Source organism: Misgurnus anguillicaudatus, chromosome 8 (genome assembly GCF_027580225.2).
Source record: "Misgurnus anguillicaudatus chromosome 8, ASM2758022v2, whole genome shotgun sequence".
Classification (NCBI taxonomy): Eukaryota; Metazoa; Chordata; class Actinopteri; order Cypriniformes; family Cobitidae; genus Misgurnus; species Misgurnus anguillicaudatus.
In genome coordinates, this window is record NC_073344.2 from 22,126,188 (window position 1) to 22,153,603 (window position 27,416).

Genomic DNA, 27,416 nt, shown 5'->3' on the forward strand with positions numbered 1-27,416 from the left:
CGCAAAGAGCTGCTTTACCTGCAGCCTGATAAGTAAATGCTTTAAACAAATGCATCTGTTTTTAAATGTTTTTTTTTTAATGCTACCTCACGGATTTATTGTATATGATGTACCTGTGGATATGGCGAGATGAGAAACATTTGTAAGTAATGCTTAAAAAAACTCTTTGCTAAAAAAAACGCTGTCCAAAGTGCTGAAACGTGAGGAGAGCCGTTTGTAATTTCTTTATCTCCTGTTTGTTACAAATAAAGTATTTTTAGAGTAAAAACCTTTTCTTACATACTTGTAAATAATTTTTTGATGATATTGGATAGCCATACATTTAAAGCAATTACAAGCCTGCTTTTTACTTCCATGACTAAAAGAAAACGGGTTTTAAAGGTTTTAATAAAAAAATAACATTTATTTAACATTAATCTTAAACTGGGGATCTTCTACCTCCGCTTAGTTTTTCAGTTTACAAAGTCCGTCATCTAAATAGGGATTTAAAGGGAATGAGAGCTGTGACTCTCATTGGTTTACTGCACGTTACGCCCAAAATACTCCCATTACAATAGGACCTACCCTTTTCGACCATGCGCTCGGCGCAAAAACGATTTTTCCCGTCGTTAAATTAGCAAAAGTGGATTCAGACACACCCATTTAGACGTTGCGCTGTGCGCTTTAGACAATGCGCTTAGATCGTTAAAATAGGGCCCATACAGGTGTTTCCTCATGCTAAACGTAGGCAAAGTGTCAAAACCGCAGTTGGGCGTGTTTCAGAGTATTTCTGTGCCGAATGCACTTCGCCAGGGTTCGTACAAGTTTCGGCTAATTTTTTTCGATTACGGTTCTAACTGACGTTTCAGGGGTTTTCGATACGCATCACTTCTTTATATGGGCTTCCCCCGGAAAACTTCCCCCGGAAAACCCCGCCCACCCGTCAATCAGCGGGAGACGCTAGAGCTGCTAACAGCTTATCACGCCACTCAGCTTTGTTTAATTTCAAAAGTCAACAATGGCACGAAAGAAGAAGTGTGTTTTTGGATGTAAGGAGAAGAAAGCCAGCCTTATGGAAACAATGGATATAGTTTATTATCCGGGGTAGCAGCGGAGTTTTGCGTGTGTGTTTGATGCGGTGGATTTTCCCAACCAGGTCATGGCGAGTTGCACGTGGTAAGTAAGACTTCTGTCTTATGATGGAAATAGTCGCGTGCATATTATATAAATGACACGAACATGTAGTGAATCATAAGTTAAAACAGTGTTGTATAGTGTTGCATGACTCGTACTCTCTCCTCCCGCGATATAACTCCTCCTTCTTCATTTTTTCGTACGTTATCGGAAAGATTCGGTAAAGCTAATCTTTCTTTTATAAATCTGATTAAACTAAAGACTCTTCAGAGATATAAAGGATGTCATACTACTCTATAGGTACTCCAGATTAACATCAGAAATGCAGAAACGGTGTGTGTTACGTGAGCTTTAAAAAAGTGAAGAAGGCGTTTTTTTTTCTAAAATTCGAGAAAATCCTCCGCTATACCTTTAAAAACACATAAAATAGCGTTTAATTTCAAATTTTACTCTCCAAATGCAGTCCCAGGCAAAGCATGCTGGGAACTTCAAGTCCACTTAGTTGTCTACCAAAAAATCATTCATGTTGTTTTCAACTCAGTGTATACTGTAAAAATTATATTATATCAACAAATATTTTTGTTACTTTAACTTAACAACTTAAGTTAAACAATTTCAATTTAGAAATTATGTCAACCTATCACAAGTCAAAACTTTAAAAAGTAGGTGGAATTGATTTGAAAATCACACTCATTATGTAAAAGACCCGATTTCTCATTTTCTGAGAAACACACATGAATCCAAGAAACGAAAAGATTTAAGCAATCATTAGACTTCAGATCCCATAGCGAGTTATAAACATTTTCAAATTTTCCCTGTGGTTAAACAAATGTATTCGTTCTTTAAGTCTCATCCCTCAGTATGACAGAGAGCAGGTTTCCCTATAATGAAAACTCACCTGGAGGGCCTTTAGATCCAGGCTTTAAAATGAGTCCACGTGCCTGAATGATCTCCACCTCCAGCTGCCCGTTTCTTTCCATCAGACCGATCTCAACATCTCCTGCAAAACACCAGCAGATACAGAAAAAACGTGTGAAAAACAATACAAAAGCATTGTCTGGTGTTCTTGTGTTTTATAATAGATATAGACCCCCATATTCACAACTTACTTCTTAAATGATATTTACACTGCCTTTTAAAAATCGTCCTTTATTATATAAATAGGGCCTTTTATCTTAAATGGTGGCGATAAGCACATTTATTTACACAAACACACACAGATTTATTAAATATATATTTATCCAAAAAGAAATATATCATTCAAAACCTTTTGCATGAAAGTTGTTGCTCACATAAAAATAAAAAGGTGGATGTTATGGTATATGCTACTTTTATTATAATTAGCAATGATTTAAAAATATTTGCATATAAAAAGAAAATACAAAATCGGATTTTCTTAATGCTAACTTTTTTGTATTAAAGGTTAAAGTATTTGCATTAGCATCATTTGTCTAAGATGTATACTGTAGTATAAGCACTCACCCATTGAAGTTGTAGCTAAAGTCTGTCTTCCCACAAACTGAGCCGGTCCCATACCGTCCAGAAAATCACTAAACTGGGCATCCGAGGCCAAACACATCCCACTGTAGTTCAGACTAAAAGGAAGAAAAGAGTTTTAAATATGTTAGAGATACTGTACACAAATTAACATTGGTTTTATGATACATATGTACATTTTTAAAATCTGTTATGCAAACACATTGAAAGCATATTTTTCAAGTGCATTGACAAAACTCATATTCTGCTTCCATATTTCTCTTTTAAAGTCAAAAATACCTTCCTTTCAGAATTCAAGCTCTCTCTTTTTCAGATGTGTTTGATGTTGGTGCAATTTGTGTTAGTTGTAATTGCTTTAAAGATAAAACTTTTATATGAACTAAAGTTTGAAGCAGATCAAATGCAGGTGTTATAATCTGACAGATTGTATGAATGTTTCTTTATTTTTTGATGGCTACACCGATAACAGCATATCGATCGATGGGAGGACAAACCCTCACTTTTATGTAATGAAGATAAACAACCTTTAAACCTGACAGTGTAGATCTGCTTTCTTGTTGGCCAGTGATCCATTGAAGGAACGCAAATACACGCACATATAAACATCATAATTTCTTGCTCCTTGTGAAATATAAGATGCATGCTGCCAAAAATGACTTGGACTGTAATCTTTTAAAAAGCACACCTTTGCACCTAAAGGTACATGTATTCTGTACCTAAATATATATAAGGACTTTTTTAAAGAGTAATGTCCCAGTGTGTACCTGTATATTCCTTTTAAAGTGATCGTTCAAAAATGAAAATGTATTCCTTAGCATGCATTGGACAAAATGTTAATAGTGTCATGATTGTTGTGTTCTGGGGACTTTTAGTTTGTATTTTGAGTTCCTGTTTCCAGTCTCGTGCTATATTGTATGGCGTAATAGCACTTTTGGGAGTACTTCGACTCGGCGCAGTAACACCCTCCCTCTCCCATTATGAAAGTGAGAAGGGGAGCGTACTTTTAGTCGAAGTACTCCCAAAAGTGCTATTACGCCATAAAATATAGTTCCTCTTTTAAACCCGCTTAGAAAAGCGCTACGCTTATTTTGTACCACCAAACTTGCTCGTATAACTACTCGTCTTAAATAGGAAAAACGTTGATTTGTTTGGTCACTTCTAACTTTATCTCTAAATGGTACCATTGAATGAATGGGGCTAAGCTAAATGCTATCGAAGCGTCGCAGCGCGCTCCAGCGCTTACGTGCACGCACACAGATGATAGAGGGATGTATCAACAATTCTAAGTTGAGGTAATAACATATTTTGATATTGAAAATGAGTAGACTATTCCTTTAACAGACAAACTTCTCTACAGAGAGCATTTCTGTACTTCTCTATGTGTTTTCGAAAGAAAAGGGCGAGTTGTGGACTTGGTTACACTGTAAAAAATGTCTGTAGAAATTACAGTATTATTGGGTATTACTGGCAACTAGCTGCCAGTAACTTACTGTAGATTTTACATTGATGTTATTTACTGGCAACAGTTTGTTTAAAGTTAAATGAACATGAAACATTTTCAGTATTTATCTTCTACAGTAAGTTACTGACAACCAGCTGCAAATTTACAGCTAATTTTTTACAGTGTACAATTGATGATCTCACCACTAGATGCCGCTAAAATCTACACACTACACAGTTCGCGCAAAAATTATATTAACCCATGATTTACGAGATGCATATGTCCATAATTTTTCAGATGAACACATTTTTAGTTATTTTTGAAAATATGTTGGATCTTTCATTAAATCAAATGTAAAGTTACAGGGTCCACTCCTTCAAGTGCTAAAAATGTGTATCCATCCTTCACAAAGGAATCCAAACGGCTCCACGATGATAAACAAAGGCCTTTTAAGGGTAATCTGCATGGTTTTGTTGTAGAAATATCCATATTTAAAACTTTATAAACGAAAATAACCAGCTTCTGGTAACGCCGCCCATAACTCTACATTTGATTAAATGTAAGATCTAAGACATTTTCTAAAATAACTGAAAATGTGTTTGTCTGAAAAATGATGGACATATGCATCTCGTATGGCTTGAGTAAATCATGGGTTTAATAAAATTTTTGGCTGAACTGTCCCTTTAAACCACCTTTATTTTTAAGCATGTACACTGCATTTACGGTGAAAATGAAGGTGCTTTCAAATCATAATGGCTCTTCAGATGTTAAAGTTTTTTTATGAAAACATCTTCTATGGCATCGTGAAGCACCTTAAATTTTAAGAGTGAAGTGACTTTGAATGAAGTGTCTGCCAAATGCATGAATGTAAATTTTCAAACCCTTTGATTTTACGTTTGTTTTGTCTATTACTTGAAATCAATCGTTCACCCGTTCTCCTTCAAACCTCCTTCTAAATGTTTCTCTCTCTTTGCCTCACCACCTTCATTTCTCCATTTCCCCGCTCTCTCTGTTTGTTCTCAATAAACCTCCACGCTAATGTGAACAGCTTCGTAATTAATTTTCTTTCTGCGCTTTGACCTCGATTCTCTCCATCGCCCCTCCACTCATTCCGGATTCTGTCTCTTTCGCTTGCCGTCTTCGAAATGCTTTCGAGAGGGTCCAGACAAACTCCCGAGAGATGCCTTTATTGTCTTCTCTTTCCCTTGCTCGTTTTTATTCGATTCTATCTCATCCTCCCCATACAAAAAAATCTACCGTGGTGCAGTTTTTAGTGTGATTTGATCTTAAGCAGCTGTATGATATAGTAATAGTGTCGTCAGATGATATTTCTAATCCGACGAAATGTACCTTGACAAGCTGTTTTGGAGATTTCAGTGTTTCCAAATTTATGTAGACAAGAGGGTGAATTTAAATATCTATTACCTGGGCAGACATGAACTAACTTACCGGAGCCAGACGTGTACAAATCCCTAACGTCAAATCTCAAGTCTTTGGTCAGGAATTCAAATAAAATGTGTTTTTACATTTATGCATTTGGCAGACGCTTTTATCCAAAGCAACTTACAGTGCATTACAAGGAATACGTTTTTATTTTACAAATCGTTTTTGAGCACCATTGCCTTATATAGTATTTTTCCCTACTATGGAAGTCAATGGTGCTTCCGTTTCCTGCTTCATTACAAAGCTGAACAAAGAAATGTATAAATCCAGAAAGCAGACGACTCTGGGCCGGATCCGCACCGGATCAGCGCCAGAGCTGTTGACTTCGGCACAGATCCGGAGCGGATCCGGCACAGAGTCGTCTGTATATACAAGTTTGATATTTGTAATGAAGCAGGAAACAGAAGCTCCATTGACTTCCATAGTAGGAAACAATATTACTATGGAAGGCAATGGTGCTCAAAAATGTTTGGTTACTACCAAACCCCTAAAGTTACATTGTAGTAAATAAATCAAAAATGTAGTTTTGCGTGCGCACGTGAAAGTTTTGCATGCACACGTGAAAGTTTCACATGCGCACGCGAAACTATAAGCTTTATTTAATTTTTGCTCCATGTCCCCTTAGGGGCTTCGTAGGTTACAATCATCACTCAAAATATCTCCCTTTGTTTAGCTGAAAAGACATTTTTACAGGTTTGTTACAACATCGGGGGTGAGTAAATAATGACAGCATTTTTATTTTTGGGTGAACTATTCCTTTAAGTCAGTTGTTTATGAGTCCAGGTTGAATTTTGAGTCTCAAGCTTCCCTTTCCTCCGAATTTACCTAATGCTTTATCTTTGTGCAGATGTGACCACAATGTACAAAAAACATTTGGCGAAAAACAAGTAACGGCATACGGATCTGGACCGATGTGAGGGTAAGCCAGAATTTTTCGTCTTCGTCACAACTCTTCCTTTCACCCTCATCCTTTCTCTCACATAACACATCTTCTCTATCGTGTGACATTTTCTGCTTCTGTCTCACAAAATGGAGAGTCATTATTACTCAGTAGCCTGTGAAAGCACAGGCGTCAGCAGCGCCCATCAGTAAACACACACGCATTACTACGAATGCTTCAGAGAGTGACAAATACACCTATTACTGTTTCACATTCTCTATGTCACTCCAATAAACATTTGTCTCTGTTATGGGTTCATCAGTGCAGTGCACTCCAATGCTTTTATATATCACTGTCTTCACTATTCTTCTGCTGAAACTTTCCTAAACAGATACTCAATTCCTGCGTGCATGTACTCAGGTTTTCTAGTTGGGGATGCAGGTGGGAAATTTTGTTGCATTTTAATTTACAGTGTATTGTTGTTTTATAAACGTATGTGATCGTGGACTCATACTGTATGTCACCTGGGTATATTTGTTGCAATAACCACACATTGTATGGGTCAAAATGATCAATTTATCAATTAAGATCATGTTCCAGGAAGATATTTTGTAAATTTTCTACTGTGTATTTATTTAAAAATATTTATTTTTGCAGTGGATGCTGTGCTAAGGACTTTTGCACAACTTTAAAGGCGATTTTCTCAATATTTAGCTTTTTTGCACCCGCAGATTGCAGATTTTCAAATAATTGTATCTTGGCCAAATATTGTCCTATCCTACCCATATGGCAAAAAATAAATTTTTAAATATATATCAAAATATACAAAAAAAACGCCAAAAAATATATTTGTGAAATATATTTTGGAATATGCTTACCAATTTGGCAATTTTTTTTATATTTTAAAATATATTTTAAAAGTAAATGCATTTTAAAGCATTAAAAAATATATTTAGCCCTCCATATAAACCAATTCAAGGAAATATATTCACGTTGCATTGAAATTTTTTTTTTGTTACGAACCTGTAAACATACGTTTTAAAAAGGTTCAAATTAAATATAGTTTCAACTTCAAAAATATACCTTATAAAATTAACTTGTATTTAGCATATATTTAAAATATTTTTATAAATAACAACTTTTTGCAATATGGTATGTAAAATTAGAAATGTATTTGCTTTCCCTTGGAATACTTTTTGCAATATATATAGGAAATTTAAAATAGGAAAGTTAAAACTAAATATATTTCCATATTCAAACATACACTACAAAAAAATTCTGTAGAAATTACAGTATTACTGGCTGGGTATAACTGGCAACTATAGCTTACTGTAGATTTTACATTTAGATTATGTAGAACATGAAACATTTTCAGTCTTTATCTTCTACAGTAAGTTACTGGCAACCAGCTGCATAATTACAGCAATTTTTTACAGTTTATATTTAATTGAGCATTACTTTCTACAAAATGTATTTAGCATATATTTAAAATATATTTTTGTTCAGAGAAATGTTTTTTTTTTTTGCCGTATGGGTAATAAACCATACATCAATTTATTCAGCTTTCGGGTGATGTATAAATCTCACTTTCAATAAATTGACCCCTATGACTAATTTTTCTGGGCAGGGGTCACATATTGCTCAATGGTAGGGCATTGCATTAGCAGTGTCAAAGGTCAATGCGTTTGAATATTATTAAAAATCTACACCTTTTGATGCATTGTAAGTTGCTTTGGATAAAAGCATCTACTAAATGCATAAATGTAATGTATGTCAGTATTTTTTTTTTGGGGGGGGGGCGGTTTCCCGGAAGGGTTGAGATTAATCCATGACTAGGCCTTAGTTATTAGGACATTTAAGCAGTTTTTACAAATATGCCTTACAAAAAACAATACTGGAGTGCATGTTGAGACAAAACAATGGCACTGATATATGTTCAGATATGTCAGTGCAAAATATTTTAAAAATTAAGCACAAACATGCATTTTAGTCTGGGACTAGGATAACCGCTAAGGGGCGGTTTCCCGGACCAGGATTAGCTTAATCCAGGACTAGGCCTTAGTTTAATTATGGAATATAGCTAGTTTTTACAAACATGCCTTACTAAAAACATTACCTGTGTGCATTTTGAGGTAAAACAAGGGGCCCTGATGTATTTTAAGATATGGAAGTGCAAGTTGTTTTCAGTTTGGAGAGCTCTTAAAAGTGTTTAAGTCTAGGACTAGTCTAATCCCTGTCCGGGAAACCGCCCTATAGTGTTTAGAACATGTGCATTGCATTTACTCTATGCATTTTTATTCAAATCATACAAGGAAAAACAAGTTAAACCGATCGGTTTATGCTTCTCCTGAGAATTAAACTAATAGTCTTGGTGTTGCCAGCGCAGTGCTCCAACATTTGAGCTACAGGATCACTTAGTTATATTTTATCTTTCAATCTATCCACTGTTTTCTATAACTCAATGTTGCAGTACAGCGATTTTAGAGTTATAATTAGCGCATTTGGTTGCAGTTTTCTAGGTCATTTTAACAGGTCGATTACGTAAATGTCAGTGACGCGTCCTCTTTTAAAAGTTTACTCAAAGAAATTGCACTTCTGCAGGTCAGACATGCAAGACATTGATGTTTTTGTCCAACAGTCTGCCATACACTCTCCGAAAAAAGGTTCAAAAGTTGTCACTGGGACTGTACCTTTTAAAAAGGTACCTTTGAGCTACCAGTATGTACTTCCAAGGTACCAATGTGTACCTTTGAGGAACCAATATGCACCTTTTAGGTACATAATTGTACGCTTTAAAAAGGTAATGACCCAGAGACAATTTTGTCCCTTCCTGTACTTTTTTCTGAGAGTGTACATAAGAAAGATGTTAAGTTTTCGATGGAAAGAGATGCAAAAGCAGACGAAAAGCCCTAGAAGATACTGAATAAATATTTTTGAAACTCAGTGGAAAGCTATCCAAAAATGGTATTACACCAAATCTGTCTTATGCTACAACTTGCCATATCTGTTGTTGATCAGAGCGCTCTCTGATAGTGAATATTTATGTAAAATATCCTTTTTTTAGTTGCGTATTCGTGAGATGCAATGTTATATGATTAAATATCCACAGTGGAGGCAGCCCAAACTTTAATCTCCATGCTCCATAAACTACACAGTAATCCTGCTGAATTGGGATGGATTTTGTTCCCATGATGGAGTTACACAGCAAGAGCAACTAACTGTGTTACATAAGGGTAGCGGGGATATTTTTCTGTCTGTGGACTGAAAACGGAGATCTGGGTATTGGACAAAGATATTGAGAGGAAGATTTATACTGATTGAATTGTCAGTAGCTCAGTAACTCATTTCTATAATTACAGTATGAATAGTATATTTCTTTGAAAATAAGATTTTTCTTTCAACATTGCTTCTTAGGACAAACCTCGCTATGACTGCGTCTCTGTGTTTTACTAAACGAATCTTAAATGTATCTGAAATCATGCTGTTTTTTTTATTATTTATGAAGTGTTTGTATTATCACGGCTCTAAGCGGTTGAACCTGGACCACAAAACCAGGAATAGGTCGCACGGGTATATTTGTAACACTCTAAAAAAACAAACGGTGCTATATAGAACCAAAACTGTTGATTTGAATCGTAACCATAGAAGAACCGTTTTTAGTGCCATATAGCACCGGTGAAGCACCTGTGTAGAACCATATAGGGGCCATATAGCACCACTATAGCACCACATTTGGTTCTACGTGGCACTGTGTGGTTCTGCACGGGTGCTTCGCCGGTGCTGTGTGGCACTGGAAACGGTTCTTCTGTGGTTGCGAGCAAGGAACCACTTTTGGTGCTATATAGCACCGTTTGTTTTTAGAGTGTAGCGAAAGCCAACAATACATTGTATGGGTTAAAAGTATACATTTTTTAATGCCAAAAATCACTAGGTTATTATGTAAAGATGTTCCATGAAGATATTTGTACATTTCCTACTGTAAATAGATCAAACAATTATTTATTAAAACAGTGTATGATGAAAATAAGATTCAACATGTGAGCTGGTTAGAAAGCTTTTGTCTGACCTCAGTGTACATTTAGGGTTAAATCAGACTATACCGATATAGACGATAACTAGCTAACAATTTCTGTTATAAAATGTTCCCATAACGTTTCACTTAAGTTTTAAAACCGTGTATTTTATAACATTCTTAGAACGTTAAAACGTCCAGTTTTTTAGATGTTGTATTAACGTTATTGTTTGGTTATAAGAGCGTTTTTCAAATTGTTTTTAGAGCGGTTTGGTCTGTTATATTAATGTTCTAAGAACGTTTTCCTAACGTTCATAATAAGATATAAAACAATGTATTTAAATGGTTTTAGAACTTTATAAAACCGTTTTTAAAACGTTATTAAACTTTCCATTCGCCATTATATTCATGTTCTAAAAACATTTTCTTAACGTTCAAAATAGGCAATAAAAACATGATCTAACGTTCTTAGAACGTTTAAAACGTCCAGTTTTTCAGACATTGTTTCAACGTTATTGTTTGGTTATGAGAATGTTATTTTAAACGTTTTTTAGAACGGTTCAGCCTGTTTTTATATTAACTCATTTCCCGTCAGCTTTTTTATGAAAAGTTGCCCGCCAGCATTTTTTTGTGAGTTTCACAAATTGCCTTCCAGGAAAATTTTCTTCTAAAAATATATAAACATACAAATATATCAAATGAAAGAACAGGGGTGCGTTCTCCGATAACGTTGTCTCTTAGCGCGCTAGGAAGACTCTTAAGTTAAACCTTAACTACAGGTATACCTTTCCTACGTGTGTTCTCCAAACTATACCTTAGGATGTTGCTTAAGGTAAACCTTCTTAAGTTCGACCTTAGCGGGTGCTGTCCATGGTGGAGGTGCTGAATAGGTTGATATCGATTGCTCGACAATCAATTATTCACTTTATGTAATAGGTTTCGCTGCATTATGAGATAGCGGTGTTCTTTATTAAATAATTCAAATTTATTAAATAAATTCAATTTATTAGGAATATCTGGTAAAAAATATTTCAAATTGCAAACATCTAAATTCAACCTTCTATATTTTATATCAAACCCGTGCAAAACCCGCAACTTTATTTCCAAACGTATCATGTTTAAACTGCTCCAATTCATCCGCTATGCCTTGAAAGGATCATTTATATTAGGGGTTCCCAATAAGTGCGTTGCACAGGGGAATAAAGTGTTTTGTGCAAGTACTTGGCTGTGCATTACACTTAAAGTATATAAAACAAACTGCTGTTGTTCATTAGTTCACGCGTTTATTGTGCTTGGACACTGGATGCACAAGCAGCGGGTAGCGTTAACAATGCGGATAAAGCTTAATGGACGCATTTCTGGAGCCTGTCTGTCTAAATATAACATATCAAATATTATATAATAGCCTATAAATATATAGTATGATTGCTTTAGGTTTTAGCTTTGATTAGTTTTAATGTGGAAATTTTGTTGACCTTAGACTATACAAGCAGTAATCAAGTGCACAGTTTATTTTGAATGTTTATAAAGAATATGGCATGCAGTTGCCTCAAAGTTATAAAACATTAAAAAAACTTCGATGCAAAGTCGAATTAACATTAATAATCATAATTATTTTTGTAATTTTACCCGATTTATTTATGCAGCTAAAATACTAGCCGTTAGACTAAGATTTAACGGATATGAAATGCACAAATGAAATAGTAGGATACGCTGTATAGCTGCCAGTTTCACCAACTCCATCACCCAAAATATATTTTTAAAATAGTTTCTTAATCCTGTAGTATTTAATAGTTCGCAGTTGATGTCCCGTTGGAAAACATAATTAAAAATCTAACAACCATCAATGTAATGATGTCTAATTATTTAAATGTTTTATTCTTTAAATATAAAAATATTTGCCTAATTAAACACGGAGTGTATTGCATTTTTTTTAAACAAATATTTAGTTATATAGACTGCAATGTAAGCTTTAATGTGATGGCCCCCAGTGGAGTCATGTGGGATAAGGTATAGCTAAGAGTGCTCCAGACCAACCTTCCGAACGAACGACTTACAGAAGTAATACGTAACTAAGAACGTTTCGGAAAACACGTATTAGCGATAAGGTACAGCTTAAGGTACAACTTAAGAACGACGTAGCGTTAAGGTAGTTTCGGAGAACGCAGCCCAGACCATCTGCTTTCAAACAAACAAACAAAATGGAAAAAAAAGTTTCATCCTATCAATATTTTATAAACTCTTATATACGGGTATTTTTCTTCAAAAATATTTTTTTTAGCAAAAAGTTAAATAATTGCCTTTTTTTAAGGAATTTTGTTAGAGATTCAAAACGATTATCAAAACATACACAGAGTTTAAAATGTTAAATAACGTTTTTGGTTCTTCAGTTGTTTTAATTGGGTGTAGTGGATTATCGCGGTATTGCAGATTAACATAAAATTCACCAGGAACACGTTTTTATGCAATTTTTTTCTCTTAATTGACGAGATAACTTGTCAATGGCGGGGAAAGAGTTCATGTTTTAAGAACGTTTTTTGATAACTTTAAGTGAACCTTTTCAAGAATGTAAAGTTACGGGAACGTTTCCTGTTAGCTGTGTATTGGGGGAAAATACTGATAGCCTATATATACACAGACCATTATATGTCCCTAAATGACTAAATTCAGAAGCCATGTCCTAAACCTACAGTATAACTCATCATGGGAGCACGGCATATTGATCAGAACCAAGCAGCTTCTCCATTTATGTATAAAAGCTTGTGCAAAACTTTTGGCATGGAAAATGGTTTCTGTCATCCATAGAGCTATAGCTGGCGAGTGTAAAGTTGCATAACACAATATCCAAAACCTGCAGCGACATTGTGCTTTGATGTGACACACCAGACACAGTCCAGCACATACAAGATCCGAACAGAGTTTACAAAAATCAATACAGAAGTTGATTCATATTCAGAAGCAAACAGAAGAAAGATTTACTGTATAGTATTTTAAAATGCACTTTTACTACATGTTTAAAAAGATGTCAAAAACCCTGCATCCAGTCAGAAGATTATATCACAATTCAGTTTCAAGATGTTCATTGTAAATGCGTAACACTCACTTGCCCTCTGACCCATAGCTATTCATGCTGTCTTCTATAGACTCATGGCTGGCCTGTCGAACCGTGCGACTGGGCATCTCCACAGCCAGTCCCGTCTCTGTACTCCTCTGAATCCCCTTTAACCGCCGACCCTCGGGGTCTGAAAGAAAGAAAAGCAAGATGGATTAAACCAAAAACTGATTCAATCAGAGTGACTTTTGCCTCCTCTAAAGGAAACAGAAGCACACTTGCTTGTCCAATGCTCGATGCCAGGATGTATGGTAGCGCCTGTAAGGGAAAATCCACTTCATTCATGGCTAAATTGTATCTGAGATGCTTACAAGTTATGAATCTGAAATATCTCTAGATATTTATACAGGTACTGCTTTATTACTGTCCAAACATCAGCATGCAAGTTAATCAAGTTATATCAAATCCTCTTGTGATAACATGATCTGAACATAAAGCACCAGTTGGATTATGAGCAAATCCTTTTGCAAACTATAATCTCATGTTTAATTCAAGTATTAAGTTGTGCCTATTGAGGTGACATAGATACATGCACAGTTGTTTCCACAAAAGGTAACATTAGTACGATTATTTTGTAAGATTGTGTTGCAAATTGTAATCCGCTGAGATCTGCAGGAAGATCCGAGCGCTCCCTGCATCGATGGGGAAACAGCTAAAATTTCACAGCTTTATCCTGGACTCGAAGCACATGACCTAGTTAGCCCATTCCTAAAAATATAGCCCTCTTTTGTCTGTTCCTGTGTTTCTGGTGCACTAGCATGTCACTGTAACCTTTCACAACAGAACACTGTGTAACAGGAAATGCATTAAATGCCAGGGTGGTGCAGGAGACAAGATCAGAGATTCAATGACTGTGTTTGTCTCTTTGTTCTTCAATATCCTTATATAATATTCCACCACCTTCATTGCTATGGGGTTTCAACATACAGTAATGATATGTGGTTGCTAGGGCATTAGATGTTTTTTCTTGTACTTATCTTACAAAAGTCCGACTTTACAGTTACACGTTTTACAGATGTGTTTAGTATTCAATGCATACCGATACATAACTTCATATAACTTCATTGTTTTGTATGACTTTGACTTGCTAGCACCATGCTCCCCTTTTTTGTGCTGCAAGAAAAATGTTAGTCAATAGGACTTGGCTATTTTTCCCAGGTAAAAATCATTACATCACTGAAATAGTGTGTAGCAAAAAATAAATAAAAATGCTGGGTTATTTTTAACCGTTGCGTAAAAAACCGTAAGCGTTGGGTCAGGAAGAGACAAACCAAGAAAATGTTTATATTTGATTCAACAATGGGTTAAAACAATCCAGCATTTTGGGTTGAAACAGCAACCCAAGCATAGCTTAAATTACAACCCAGCGGATTGGGTTCGTCCCTTTGAAAAATGCTGGGTTGTTTCAACCGATGGTTGGGTTCAATATGGACATTTATAGGTTAATTTAACCTAACGGTTTAGTTGAAAGAAACAATACAGCATTTTTTGTTATCTCTGAGAGTGCAGGATGAATTACAGGCCAAGTTTAAGGTTAGTTTTTTTTAATAAAACTTTTATTTTGTAAAAATTCAAAGTCAGGTTTTGTTCCATTGGTACCCCACAATGATTTGATCTCTAAACAACAGATAAAGTATCTCATTTCATCGATACAACCAATGCTCATTAATCAAAGTGACATTAATGAATTTAGTAAGGAAATGGGTAGCTTTCCTATCTATCAAAGCCTTGTTACTCGCATATTGGTTGTAGTTTCTGACCCATGTAGTCACCTGTCAGAGTGCTTTATCAGATTTATTTGGCATGTATTTGATTACAAAAAGACAAAAGCTAAAAGAAAAGCCTATTATAAGACTTTAGACTAAACTTTACATTAGATTAAAGATCTGGTTTGATGATATGTGAATTTAAATGGCTAGGATTACACTCTTTAAAATGCTGAGTTATTGCTGGGTCAAAAAGGGACGAACCTAACCAGTTGGGTTGTGATTTAACCTATGCTAGGTTGTTTCAACCCAAAATGCTGGGTTGTTTTAATCTATTGCTGGGTCAAATATAAACATTTTCTGGGTTAGTTTGACCCAACGGCTGGGCTCGTCCCTTTTTGACCCAACGCTGGGTTAAAAATAACCCAGCATTTTTTGAGTGCATGTGCATTACTTTACTTAAAGGGACACTCCACTTTTTTTGAAAATATTATTTAATATTTGCTCATTTTCTTGCTCCCCTAGAGTTAAAGATTTGATTTTGTACAGTTTTGGAATCCATTCAGCTGATCTCCTGGTCTGACTGTACCACTTTTAGCATAGCTTAGCATAATCTATTGAATCTGATTAGACCATTAGCATCACGCTCAAAAATAACCAAAGAGTTTCGATATTTTTCCTATTTAAAACTCGACTTAAAAATAATTTGGATATTTTTGAGCGCAATGCTAATGGTCTAATCAGATTCAATGGATTATGCTAAGCTATGCTAAAAGTGGTACCGCCAGACCCAGAGATCGGCTAAATGGATTTCAAAACTGTAAAAATCAAATATTTAACTGTAGGGGAGCTAAAAAATGAAAATATTTTCTAAAAAAAAGGTGTCCCTTTAAAGTAGTTTACAAAAAAATGAAATTCAATCATTTACTTGAATTTAATGCGTGAAAAATGTTCTGGGTTAGTTTAACCCATGTGCTGGGCTCGCCTCATCTTTTTATGACCCAACGCTTGGTTGAAAATAACCCAGAATTTTATTAAGTGTACTGTCTCTTTAAGAGTTGCCTCCATGTCCAGATAAACAGAAAAAAGGATGCTCTTAACTTCAGTCTGATTTAAATCCAGCTGAAGATCATTAGGGAGCTCTTGATTGTCATCTAAATGAGAATGTCAGTTTTCGGGTTTGTCCAAGCTATCGATCATGGCATTACCTTGCATTACCTCAACCTGCCTTAATGACCTATTAACTCTTTGATAAATCTGTAGCACCGAAGGCCCATTGATCTACATTGATGTTGATAGATGCATGGCTACAGGCTTTAACCTCTGTGCTCTCTAATCAGACACAAAATCCAACACCCGTATTGCTTTTGAATAAATAAAGAGATGATTTCACGCCTGAATCTGTCTGTCTGATTAACAACTAACAACTCTTGTTAATTACATATATTTAATGACAATAAAAATAATGAATAGAAGTAAAATAGAAATAGGCTCAACCTAAAAATGTTTTTGATATGATGAGATTTTGAAGTTTGATACTTTAAAAGCCGCAGATACAGAGGCATTCAGTATGTTCTGGTCTATAGAGAAAAACCCATCTGTTTAATCAAAGACGAGGATCTGATCATACACAGATGTGTCCAGCTGAGCATAAATTCATGGCAAATATTGACTCGTGTACTGCTATAATTTGGTTTCAACGTTTTGAGTGCAGGCTAAATGAGCTTTAGGAGGACACAGTGAAGGTAAGAGGTTTGATGTGAGCTATAAATGGATGCAAGAGGAGAAAAACGACCTCGGGAGGTCATTTGTCACAAGCAAATATAGGAGTTTTATTAATATAGCAGATATTTCTGGGATTTTATGAGGTTGATTTTTCATATACCGGAGCTCAGCTGCAAAAGGACGAAACATAAGAATCTATGAATAACTTTACAACGCGGAGTACATTGTGTTGTGTTTCTTATCGTTTCATCACTTTTTAATTCTTGTTGGTTTGTATTAACATAATTTATACATTTTATTTGATCAGCAATGAAGTGGCAATTTCCAGCAAACGATTTTGTGTTTAAAAGATGTCTAATAGCTGTCCAAACATCTAGGCTAAAACAAGGCAAATAGGGCTAGATTTCTTACCACAGCCCCCCAAAAAATAAATAAACAAATAAAAGCAAACACCTTGAAAGCACTGTTGAATGAGGAAATATTTCGCAAGTTATTTAGGCAAAAATGACATGTAACCAAATTCAAGTTTATTTTGTCTAGAAGTGGGTTACTCAATGCTGGACTATATTGTGTCTAAAGTTAACCAGACGGTGAAATAAGGCTGTTTTATATTATTTAACCAAGCTAAGAAATCAATTTAAAGACAACCTCGCTATATATGCCCTTCTACAGTGGCAAAGAAAAGTATGTGAACCTTTTGGAATTTCATAGTTTTCTGAATAAATTTGTCATAAAATGTGATATGATCTTCATCTAAGTCAATGGTATTAACATACATAATGTCATCTACACACTAAATCGATTATAAGAAAATGTTTTAAAGATAAACATTACACAACCTATTATAAATATTAGAATTGTTTTTAAGAAAAACATCTAAACAGAAAATCTATTATATGTATGCATATAAAAAAAATCTTAAAATATATTATAAATATAAGAAAATATAAAAACATCACGAAATCTGTTATAAATATAAAAAACATCACAAAATCTGTTATAAAGAAAATATAAAAATCATCACAAAATCTGTTATAAATATAAAAAATACATATCAAAATCTTTTATAAATATAAGAAAATATAAAAAAACACAAAATATTAGAAAATATGAAAAAAATCACAAAATCTATTATAAATATAATAAAAAATTAAAATCATCACAAAATCTGTTATAAATATAAAAAATAACAAAATCTTTTATAAATGGTATTAACATACATAATGTGTCTAAAAGAAATAACACAAAAAATCTGATCTTTCATGTCTTTAATAAGAACAACCAAAAAAACTCATTGCTTTTGGAAAAAGCATGTGAGTTAAGGACCTCAAAAAAGCTCATTGGAGTCAGGTTTTAGCACACATTAAGATAATACGTTTAGATGTGTGGACAACAGCTACTTTGACTGATAAAAACCCCTCAAACTTTTGAAGTTTGCTCTGCACAAGAAGAACATGCTTATGTGAGTCATGTCGTGCCAAAAAGAGCTTTCAGAGGAGCTAAGATCAAGAATTGTTGCTTTATATAAAGTTGGCTACAAAGTTATTTCAAAGACTTTAGAAATTCACCAGTCTACAATCAACGCTTTGGGACGGTTGCTACTTTACCAAAAAGTGGGCCCCCAGTCAAAATGACAACAAGAGCACAACAAAGACTCATCAATAAGGTAAAGAAACAACCCCAAATGACAGCCAAAGATTTAAAGGCATCACTGAACTTGCTTACATCTCTGTTTATGAGTCTGCAATACGTAAACCACTGAAGGAGCATGGGATCCATGGCAGGACACCACAAAAAAAATCACTGCTTACTAAAAAGAACATTGCTGCACGCCTGAAGTGAGCACACAGCGGTATTGGCAAAATGTTTTGTGGATTGATGAAACTAAGATTAAACTATTTAGAAAAAACACACAGCGCAACATGCCGTAGAACATGCATTGCAAAACATCATCCCAACTGTAAAGTATGGTGGAGGAAACATCATGATTTGGGCCTGCTTTGCTGTATTAGGGCCTGGCCAACTTGCAATCATTGAGGGGAAGATGAATTCCCAAGTATATCAGACAATTCTTCAGGATAATGTGATAAAGTCTGTACATCAGCTGAAACTGTGTAGAAGGTGGGTGATGCAACAGCATAACGGCCCAAAACACAGCAGTAAGTGCACAACAGAATGGCTTCAAAAAAACTAAATCCACCTTTTGGAGTGGCCCAGTCAGAGCCCAGACTTCAACACATTAGTGATGCTATGGATGACTTGAAGAGGACCATACACATGAGACGTCCAACGAATATGACAAAGCTAAAGCTGTTCTGCCAGGAAGAATGGGCTAAAATTCCTCCTCAATGATGTGCAGGTCTGATCCACAACTACAGGATGTGCCTGGTTGAGGTTATTGCTGCCAAGGGGGGCGGGTCAACCAGTTATTAATTCTAAGGGTTCACTTACTTTTTCCACTCCCATTTTGAAAGTTGACTGAGTGTGTTCAATAAATTCAATTTTTTTAGATGAAGGTCAGATCACATTTTATTACAAATTTATTCAGAATGAAATTCTGAAAGGTTCACATACTTTTCTTGCCACTGTATATCTTCTGCATATTCATATAGTAAAAGTATTATTTATTGAAGAAAGCATGCAAACATAGCTGTGATGAATTAAAAACACACTCCAGAAAATGAAACACATGTATGCATTAGCAATTGAGCAAATGAGTGTGTGACTATTGTGTCCTGAAAATCTGATCCGAGTGGCATATACAAACGCTCGAAAACAGTCGTACTGCTCGCTGGCCCTTGACTGCTGACTATTCAAGTGTCTGAATCACATATCATATTGCATTCACGGGTCAACGGCTACTTAAACGGACATGCTTGGTGAGCGCTTACACCAAATTGCATTAAAAAATAAATCAGAATGCATGAGTATCATCCTATTATTTGATAATTATTGTTTAATTATTCTATTAGTATGCAATATTTCTTCTCATTAAAATAGTATTATATTTGTAACCACGCATCTAAACAAACTATTAAACACTTCAAGCTAATTGATTGAATGTAATGCTCTAAAAAGCCTGAGGATTAATGTCCTTGACATCTTTTTCACTTCCAGATCATATACAGGACACGACAGCCAAGTCAACCTGAACATTTGTGCTCAGCCATCTGCTCACGGACCGGCTCATCGCCGTATCACTGTGCTTTCTCATTGCCTATGCCAACACAAAGGGTGTAGACCACATGCACCTGCATGCTGCATATCAGCTCATGTGTACTCACAACAGATGAGAGGTCAGTCAGTGTTGCACTTGAAAGGAGTACGTGTGGCATAAAGCATGTGCACATGGTGTTGGAAAGAAAAGCTTTTACGCATAAATATGATCAAGAATATGATCATATAAAAGAAAGGAAACAACTGAAAATCTATGATACATAAAAGAAAATGTTTTCAAGAAAAACATCTAAACATCTACACACTAAATCGATTATAAGAAAATGTTTTAAAGATAAACATTACACAACCTATTATAAATATTAGAATTTTTTTTTTTTTTAAGAAAAACATCTAAAAAGAAAATCTATTATATGTATACATATAAAAAATCATAAAATATATTATAAATATAAGAAAATATAAAAACATCACAAAATATTAGAAAATATTAAAAAATCACAAAATCTATTATAAATATAATAAAAAATTTAAATCATCACAAACTCTGTTATAAATATAAATATAAAAAATCACAAAATATTTTATAAATATAAGAAAATATAAAAAACATCACAAAATATAAGAAAATATTTAAAAAAATCATAAAATCTATTATAAATATAAGAAAAAATAAAAGCATCACAAAATCTGTTATAAATATAAAAAATTACAAAATCTTTTATAAATAAAAAATTGCGAAATCTATTATAAATATAAGAAAATATAAAAACATCACAAAATCTGTTATAAATATAAATATAAAAAATACATAACAAAATTTGTTATAAATATAAGAAAATATAAAAAACATCACAAAATATTAGAAAATATAAAAAAAATCACAAAATCTATTATAAATATAATAAAAAATTAAAATCATCACAAACTCTGTTATAAATATAAATATAAAAAAATCACAAAATATTTTATAAATATAAGAAAATATAAAAAACATCACAAAATATAAGAAAATATTTAAAAAAATCACAAAATTAATTATAAATATAAGAAAAAATTAAAAACATCACAAAATATGTTATAAATATAAAAAATAACAAAAAAAATTATAAATAAAAAATTGCGAAATCTATTATAAATATAAGAAAAAATTAAAAACATCACAAAATATGTTATAAATATAAAAAATAACAAAAAAAATTATAAATAAAAAATTGCGAAATCTATTATAAATATAAGAAAATATAAAAACATCACAAAATCTGTTATAAATATAAATATAAAAGAGCATAACAAAATCTATTGTAAATATAAGAAAATAAAAAAACATCACAAAAATATGTTATAAATATGTATATAAAAAACATCACAGAAACCATTATAAATATGATAAATAAAAATCACAAAATCTATGATAAATATAAGAAAAAATTAAAAAGATTACAAAATCTGTTATAAATATAAGAAAATAAAAAAAATATCATAAAATCTGTTATAAATATAAATAACATAACAAAATCTGTTATAAATATAAGAAAATATAAAAAACATCACAAAAAATGTTATTAATATAAATATAAAAAACATCACAAAATATATTATAAATATAAGAAGATATAAAAAAAATCACAAAATCTATTATAAATATAAGAAAAAACATCACAAAATCTGTTATAAATATAAATATAAAAACATCACAAAATCTATTATGAATATAAGAAAATATAAAAAATCACAAAATCTACTATAAATATAAGAAAATATAAAAACATCACAAAATATGTTATAAATATAAATATAAAAAGCATACCACAAAATCTGTAAGAAAAAAATGTATATATACTTTTTTACATAATCTATTATAAATATAAAGAATTTTTTTAATCACAAAATGTATTATAAATATAAGCAAATGTTTTTTATTAAGAAACATCTAAACAGAGAGTGTTTATGATTGATATGATGAAGTAAGGACTGTGTTAGTTTCAAGTATAAACCACCCAAAATGTATTTTTTTATTGATTATGTCTAATGGCCTATTGAAGTAAGTATCTGATTGAAATCAATATTTACGTCTATACAGTAATTAAACACTTGGACACATGTAGGTGCAGATTTCACACTGCATTTAAAGGTCTGTGATATATTAGAAATGAAAAAATGCTTAAAAAAGAAAAAAATGAGTAATTATTATGAGTCATATACAGGAAACTGATAGAACATCGTGTGCTAGATTTCTCACCCTGACCGACTATTTCTCTCTTCCACTTTAAAAAAAACGTCAGATTGCGTTCTCACCTGCGGACGATGGCTGGGAATCGAACAGCACTTCACCAGCCATCGATTCAAGATCACCACACACACACACACACACACACACACACACACACACACACACACACACACACACACACACACACACACACACACACACACACACAGGCAGCCTTATATGGACAGCTGAGAACCACACACTTGTCATTCTGACATTTTCCCAGTAATTGAACTGGTGCAATAGACAAACACATTCAATCTGTATGAAGAAAAATGGTCTTGTGACATTTTCAAAAGCGCAACAGATGATCAAGTGATCAAGTTAACAGACAATTCAGTCCTCTGTGATACACTATAACCCAATATTTCACTCTCCTAATTCAGTCTGATCCTATTGCAAAATTCTCAAATCACTCAATCTAATGAAGAGATTAGGAGCAAGTTTGATTTCAATCTTTGAAATCAAGATTATATTTCCACAGACTGTTTTTTTTCCAAAAAAAAATACATTTTTAGTGTTTGACATAAAGGGTCACAATTAAAGTCTGATATTAAATCTTGTTCTCAGTTGGTCACACCACAGAAAAAAATGTGTTCTTCTTCACCCAGCCAAATTTGAATGATGAAAAAACACCAAGTAAATAAAATAAATGATCAAAATCTCGGAAAAATAGGCAGGATTCTCTGCCCTTAAATGCTGGGGGTGTGCCCGTAGTTGGCGCTGAAACCATGCCCGCTCGCAGGAAAGTTACCATCCCTATCAACTTTCAAATACCGCTACAACCTGAATGGATGCTCGCGATTTTGTTAGGGGCGGGGCCATGCTCGGTGGCTCCAGTGCATCATCGAGCCCCTGTTTTAGCTCCGCCCAAATAATCCTGAACCCAGAAATGTGTAAAAACTGTTTAATGGTGTTAATTCATAATTCAGTACTATATAGTTCACAGTCTTTGTAACATGTAACAGCAATACATTTCTCACATTTAAATTGTGTTTAAAAACAATTCCTGGACTTTACCCGGTCTTTAATAAAACAGTCCTTCCAGAAAACGCTTTTTTTGCGGGCAAAAATCCTTGATCTTGCGGCACGTTTTCTTCAAAAAATGCAAAAGAATATGCAGGATATTTATGCAATTTTGTGTGATGAAATTGCGGGAACTTACAAAAATTGCGTGAACTTGCAAAAACTGTTTTCAGCTTTTGCAGCTTTTCAATGATGTCTACGTCACATAATCACGTCACTTCATAACGTTCCCATGGCAACAGTAATTTTTTGCTACGAAAATGCGGGTATTATGAAATCATGCCCCGCATATTTTGTGCATGGATATCTGCAATTTATGCTGCGAAATGCGGCGTATTTGAAAAAATGCATCCCCCGCATAAATGAGTTAAAACATGCGATCGCATAATCGCTTTTTCTGGAAGGACTGGTAAAAAATAGCAGTGGGAAAATGAGAATAAAGAAAGTGCATATTCAGTACGGTTTATTTGAAGAAATTTTTCCCAAAAAAAATCAAATTTCAGTATTAAAAACATCTCAAAATAATTCTGACTTGAATGCATCATGAATGGACTGGATTGTGAAAAATAGCTGTTTGATAAGGGAATGAAGAAATGCTGGGTTATTTTTAAGCTAGCGTTGGGTCAAAAGGGGACAAACCCAGTCGTTAAACCAGCATAGGTTAAATTACAACACAACAGGTTGGGTTCATTCCTTTTTGACCCAGCGGTGGGTTGAAAATAACATAATGGTTATACCAATACAAATACTTTACAAATATTTATACTTGTACAAGCAACAACAGCATACAGATTTCTGTTCCTGTTTTTCAAAATATACAAATTTATCCTCCATCAGCCAGCATCCAGATTTTAAAAGGCTGCCTATTCTTGTAATAAATTAGCATGCATGGTCTTAGGCATGAAGACATTATTCTCACAATAAAAATCTCACATGTGCACACGCATGCACCTTGCAATAGAGAAGGATGCTGTGAATATCAATCACTCTGACCTCCTTCCACTTCTCTCGCTGTCCTCGATTCACTACACGCTATTATGCAACACCGAATCTGCGTCTGCTGCCATACGACATCTCGGTGATGGCGCGCGCGTGTTTGTTTGTGAGTTATTTTGAGCAGAAGCATCAATGCGGGACCTGTCAGCGTGGGAGGGTTAATAAGCCTCTAGACTTCAGAGCGTTCACATTTCTTCAGTAGAGATTTGTTCCTGTGCTGGGGGAAGGGGGCGGCAAGACACGTTGTGCTTTTGGGATTTTTAGTGCACATTGCATCAATCGGTGCTAACAGCAAACGGGATATGAAAAATGAAGTTTGTATGTGCCAAGACAAGCGGTGGGTGGCAAAGTTGGGTCTGTTGTGTGTTACAATGGCTTCGGGCACTTCTTGTCAGTGTGGTTAGGGAGTGTGTTATATGGTGTTGTACCCCCTTGTGTGGCTGTAAGATTACATTTTTGGACAGAATGAATGAAAAAAAACTGTGAGTGAAAACTTTCGCTCAGTGATTTAAGTTTGAGAGAACAAAATGCAGTGGATGTTGTAGTGCCTTGGTAACAAATCTTGAACTCGTATTGGTTTTTCAATAGGTTTTAATTGTGAAATAACCTAAAAAATGCTGCGTTACAGCAGAAGTCTCTGGGGCGGATTCATGCCGAAGTTAGCAGTTCCAGTGCAGATCCGGCCCAGTTTTGTCTGCTGCCTTGGCAACCCAGCGTTGGGTCAAAAGGGGACGAACACAACCCACTGAGTTGTAATTTAATCTATGCTGGGTTGTTTCCCGTCAACTGGGTTTGTCCCTTTTTTGCCCACAGCAGGATTAAAAATAACCCGCATTTTAAAAATCGCAAAAGTTGTAGACTAAATGACTCCATAAAAATCACACCCAAGATGCATTCTCACCGAAATGTTCTGCAGGGCGCAAAAATTGCAACCAAATTATTTTTGTTGCTTACTTTAAAAAAAAAAACACCCCTGCCAGGTTACGTAAGGGATGGTGTAGAGGCAGCCGGTGGTTATCGGGAGATGGGCCCCGACAGTGTGAAGGGGCTTATTTTCCCGATAACTACCGGCTGCCTCTACATTAATGCGTTTATGCTTTAAAACACGTTACTTTTGCTACGTTTACGCCTTTCATCTACACTACATCACCATTTTCGACCCTCATAAACGGATTCGTTCGCAAACGCTGAAGACCCTGTTTTAGTTTGAGAACTCAGACGTTGCTCTGAGTGTAAATGAAGTAGACGGAGTCTTATGTAAACGAACAGCTGATATTAACGTGACAGCGCATCATTTTCAAAGTAAAAATTATTTTATTGATGTAAATGTTGGTTTGCAACGGAGGTTTTGCCAAAAATAGTAAACATCTACCAACCAGCTATTATAAACGCTATATCGGATTTTTTTAACATGTATCCATATAGATAATGTCTTTTTTATATTAATGTTTGAGTATTGTTGGGTTTAATGTGTTTATGTTTTGTTTAAATTTAGTTAGCTTACGAAAGATAGACTGTAATTTTATACGCCATATAGGCGTTGCAAAGGCCAATATGAAGGGAGAATTGTAATGGGTCAGACATTATTTTCCAGTTTAATGTAAGTTTTGTTTGCTACTTTAAAATGAATTTCGTTTCAGATAATTTGTCTCTTAATTTTAATCGATGTTTTGTTGACAAGTTTTGTGAATATAAATTAATAAAAACAATAAACTCAACGTCATTAATATAATGCTCGTTTAGGCGCTTGGCTTTTAGCTATTTGTGTGTTGCTAGCGGAGGACGTGCACGGACCTCGCACACTTTAAAAAAATAATGCAATAAGCATTTCTGGTAGGCTAAAGCAATTCACTTCTTACTATATGTTTGATTGAAGTTTGCATTTGCTGAAATTAATTTTTGCTTCAAGTTCGCTACTGTTTAGAATGCTTTCTTTTTAAATCATAAAGACCTTTCTGTTTAGTTATAAAATCAAAATTAACCTATTAATCATATTAATATGTTGTAGGGGGAGCTAGAATAGTATAAGTGTTTATGTTTTGTTTAAATTTAGTTAGCTTACGAAAGATAGACTGTAATTTTAAACGCAATATAGGCGTTGTAAAGGCCAATATGAAGGGAGAATTGTAATGGGTCAGACATTATTTTCCAGTTTAATGTAAGTTTTGTTTGCTACTTTAAAATGAATTTCGTTTCAGATAATTTGCCTCTTAATTTTAATCGATGTTTTGTTGATACGTTTTGTGAATATAAATTAATAAAAACAATAAACTCAACGTCATTAATATAATGCTCGTTTAGGCGCTTGCCTAATATTGAATATAAATGTTCAATAAATCAAAGCATTGGGTTAGGTCACACAATAGCCTGCTAGTTGTTTGTCACACGTATAGTAGACAATTTTTTGTCGGTGGGTAATAATGATTGCCTTTTTCACCGGCTACCACCACAATTATATTTCCGATCTGTGGGAAATACCTCATTTAGTCTTTACATTGTAGCTAAATGTTTGAGTTCAGTTTATGAAGTGTTGCTACATGATGACTCTTATTCAGCATAATACTGTGTGTTTGGTATTTATGGGGGGAATCAGGAGGTGATTTTGGCATCAGTGGGCTTGTGTGTGGAGTGTGTGTGTGGGGGGGGGGAGGGGGGGGGGGATGTCGGTCCAGTGGTGGGCCGTTCCACGAGAAAATTGCCAGGGCCGAGTTTTGTTCCCAGTCCGACCCTGGTTAAGTACACCCTCCCTTTCAAAATGCATAGAGAAGCTACGGTAGCCACCATAGGACAAACATGTCATCGTCTTAGACAACATACTGACAAAGCACGCTCTGTAGAGCAGTTTGTCAGTTTAGGGCTACTGTGAAAACATGACGGCACAAAATGGCGACTTATGTAAGAGGACCAGCGGTGTATTTAGATACAATTGGCTCATTCTTAGGTATTAAAAACATAATGGTTCATTATTTAAGATCTTTATATAACACTGAAAATATAGTTATGTATATTATACTGC

The 27,416-nt window shown here is 34.3% G+C and overlaps 1 protein-coding gene and 1 long non-coding RNA gene across 3 annotated transcripts in view; one reads left to right on the forward strand and one right to left on the reverse strand.

Annotated features, from left to right (window-relative positions):
- rims4 (regulating synaptic membrane exocytosis 4) overlaps nt 1–27,416 on the reverse strand; it is a 40,852-nt gene that overhangs the window by 8,484 nt on the left and 4,952 nt on the right. The window contains exons 1-4 of one of the 2 annotated variants that reach the window (XM_055214132.2): nt 24,356–24,554; nt 13,490–13,628; nt 2,596–2,708; nt 2,012–2,113 (exon numbers count right to left, since the gene is read on the reverse strand). In XM_055214132.2, the coding sequence (XP_055070107.1) occupies nt 2,012–2,113; nt 2,596–2,708; nt 13,490–13,566 (292 nt within the window). In that variant the 5' untranslated portion in view covers nt 13,567–13,628; nt 24,356–24,554. Of the gene's footprint in view, nt 1–2,011; nt 2,114–2,595; nt 2,709–13,489; nt 13,629–24,355; nt 24,555–27,416 lie in introns of those variants that run through there. The other variant, XM_055214131.2, reaches the window with a different exon arrangement.
- LOC129451085 (uncharacterized) overlaps nt 1–27,416 on the forward strand; it is a 42,595-nt gene that overhangs the window by 4,634 nt on the left and 10,545 nt on the right. The window contains exon 3 of the long non-coding RNA XR_012370775.1: nt 20,047–20,225. This is a non-coding gene — a long non-coding RNA (uncharacterized lncRNA). The remainder of the gene's footprint in view (nt 1–20,046; nt 20,226–27,416) is intronic.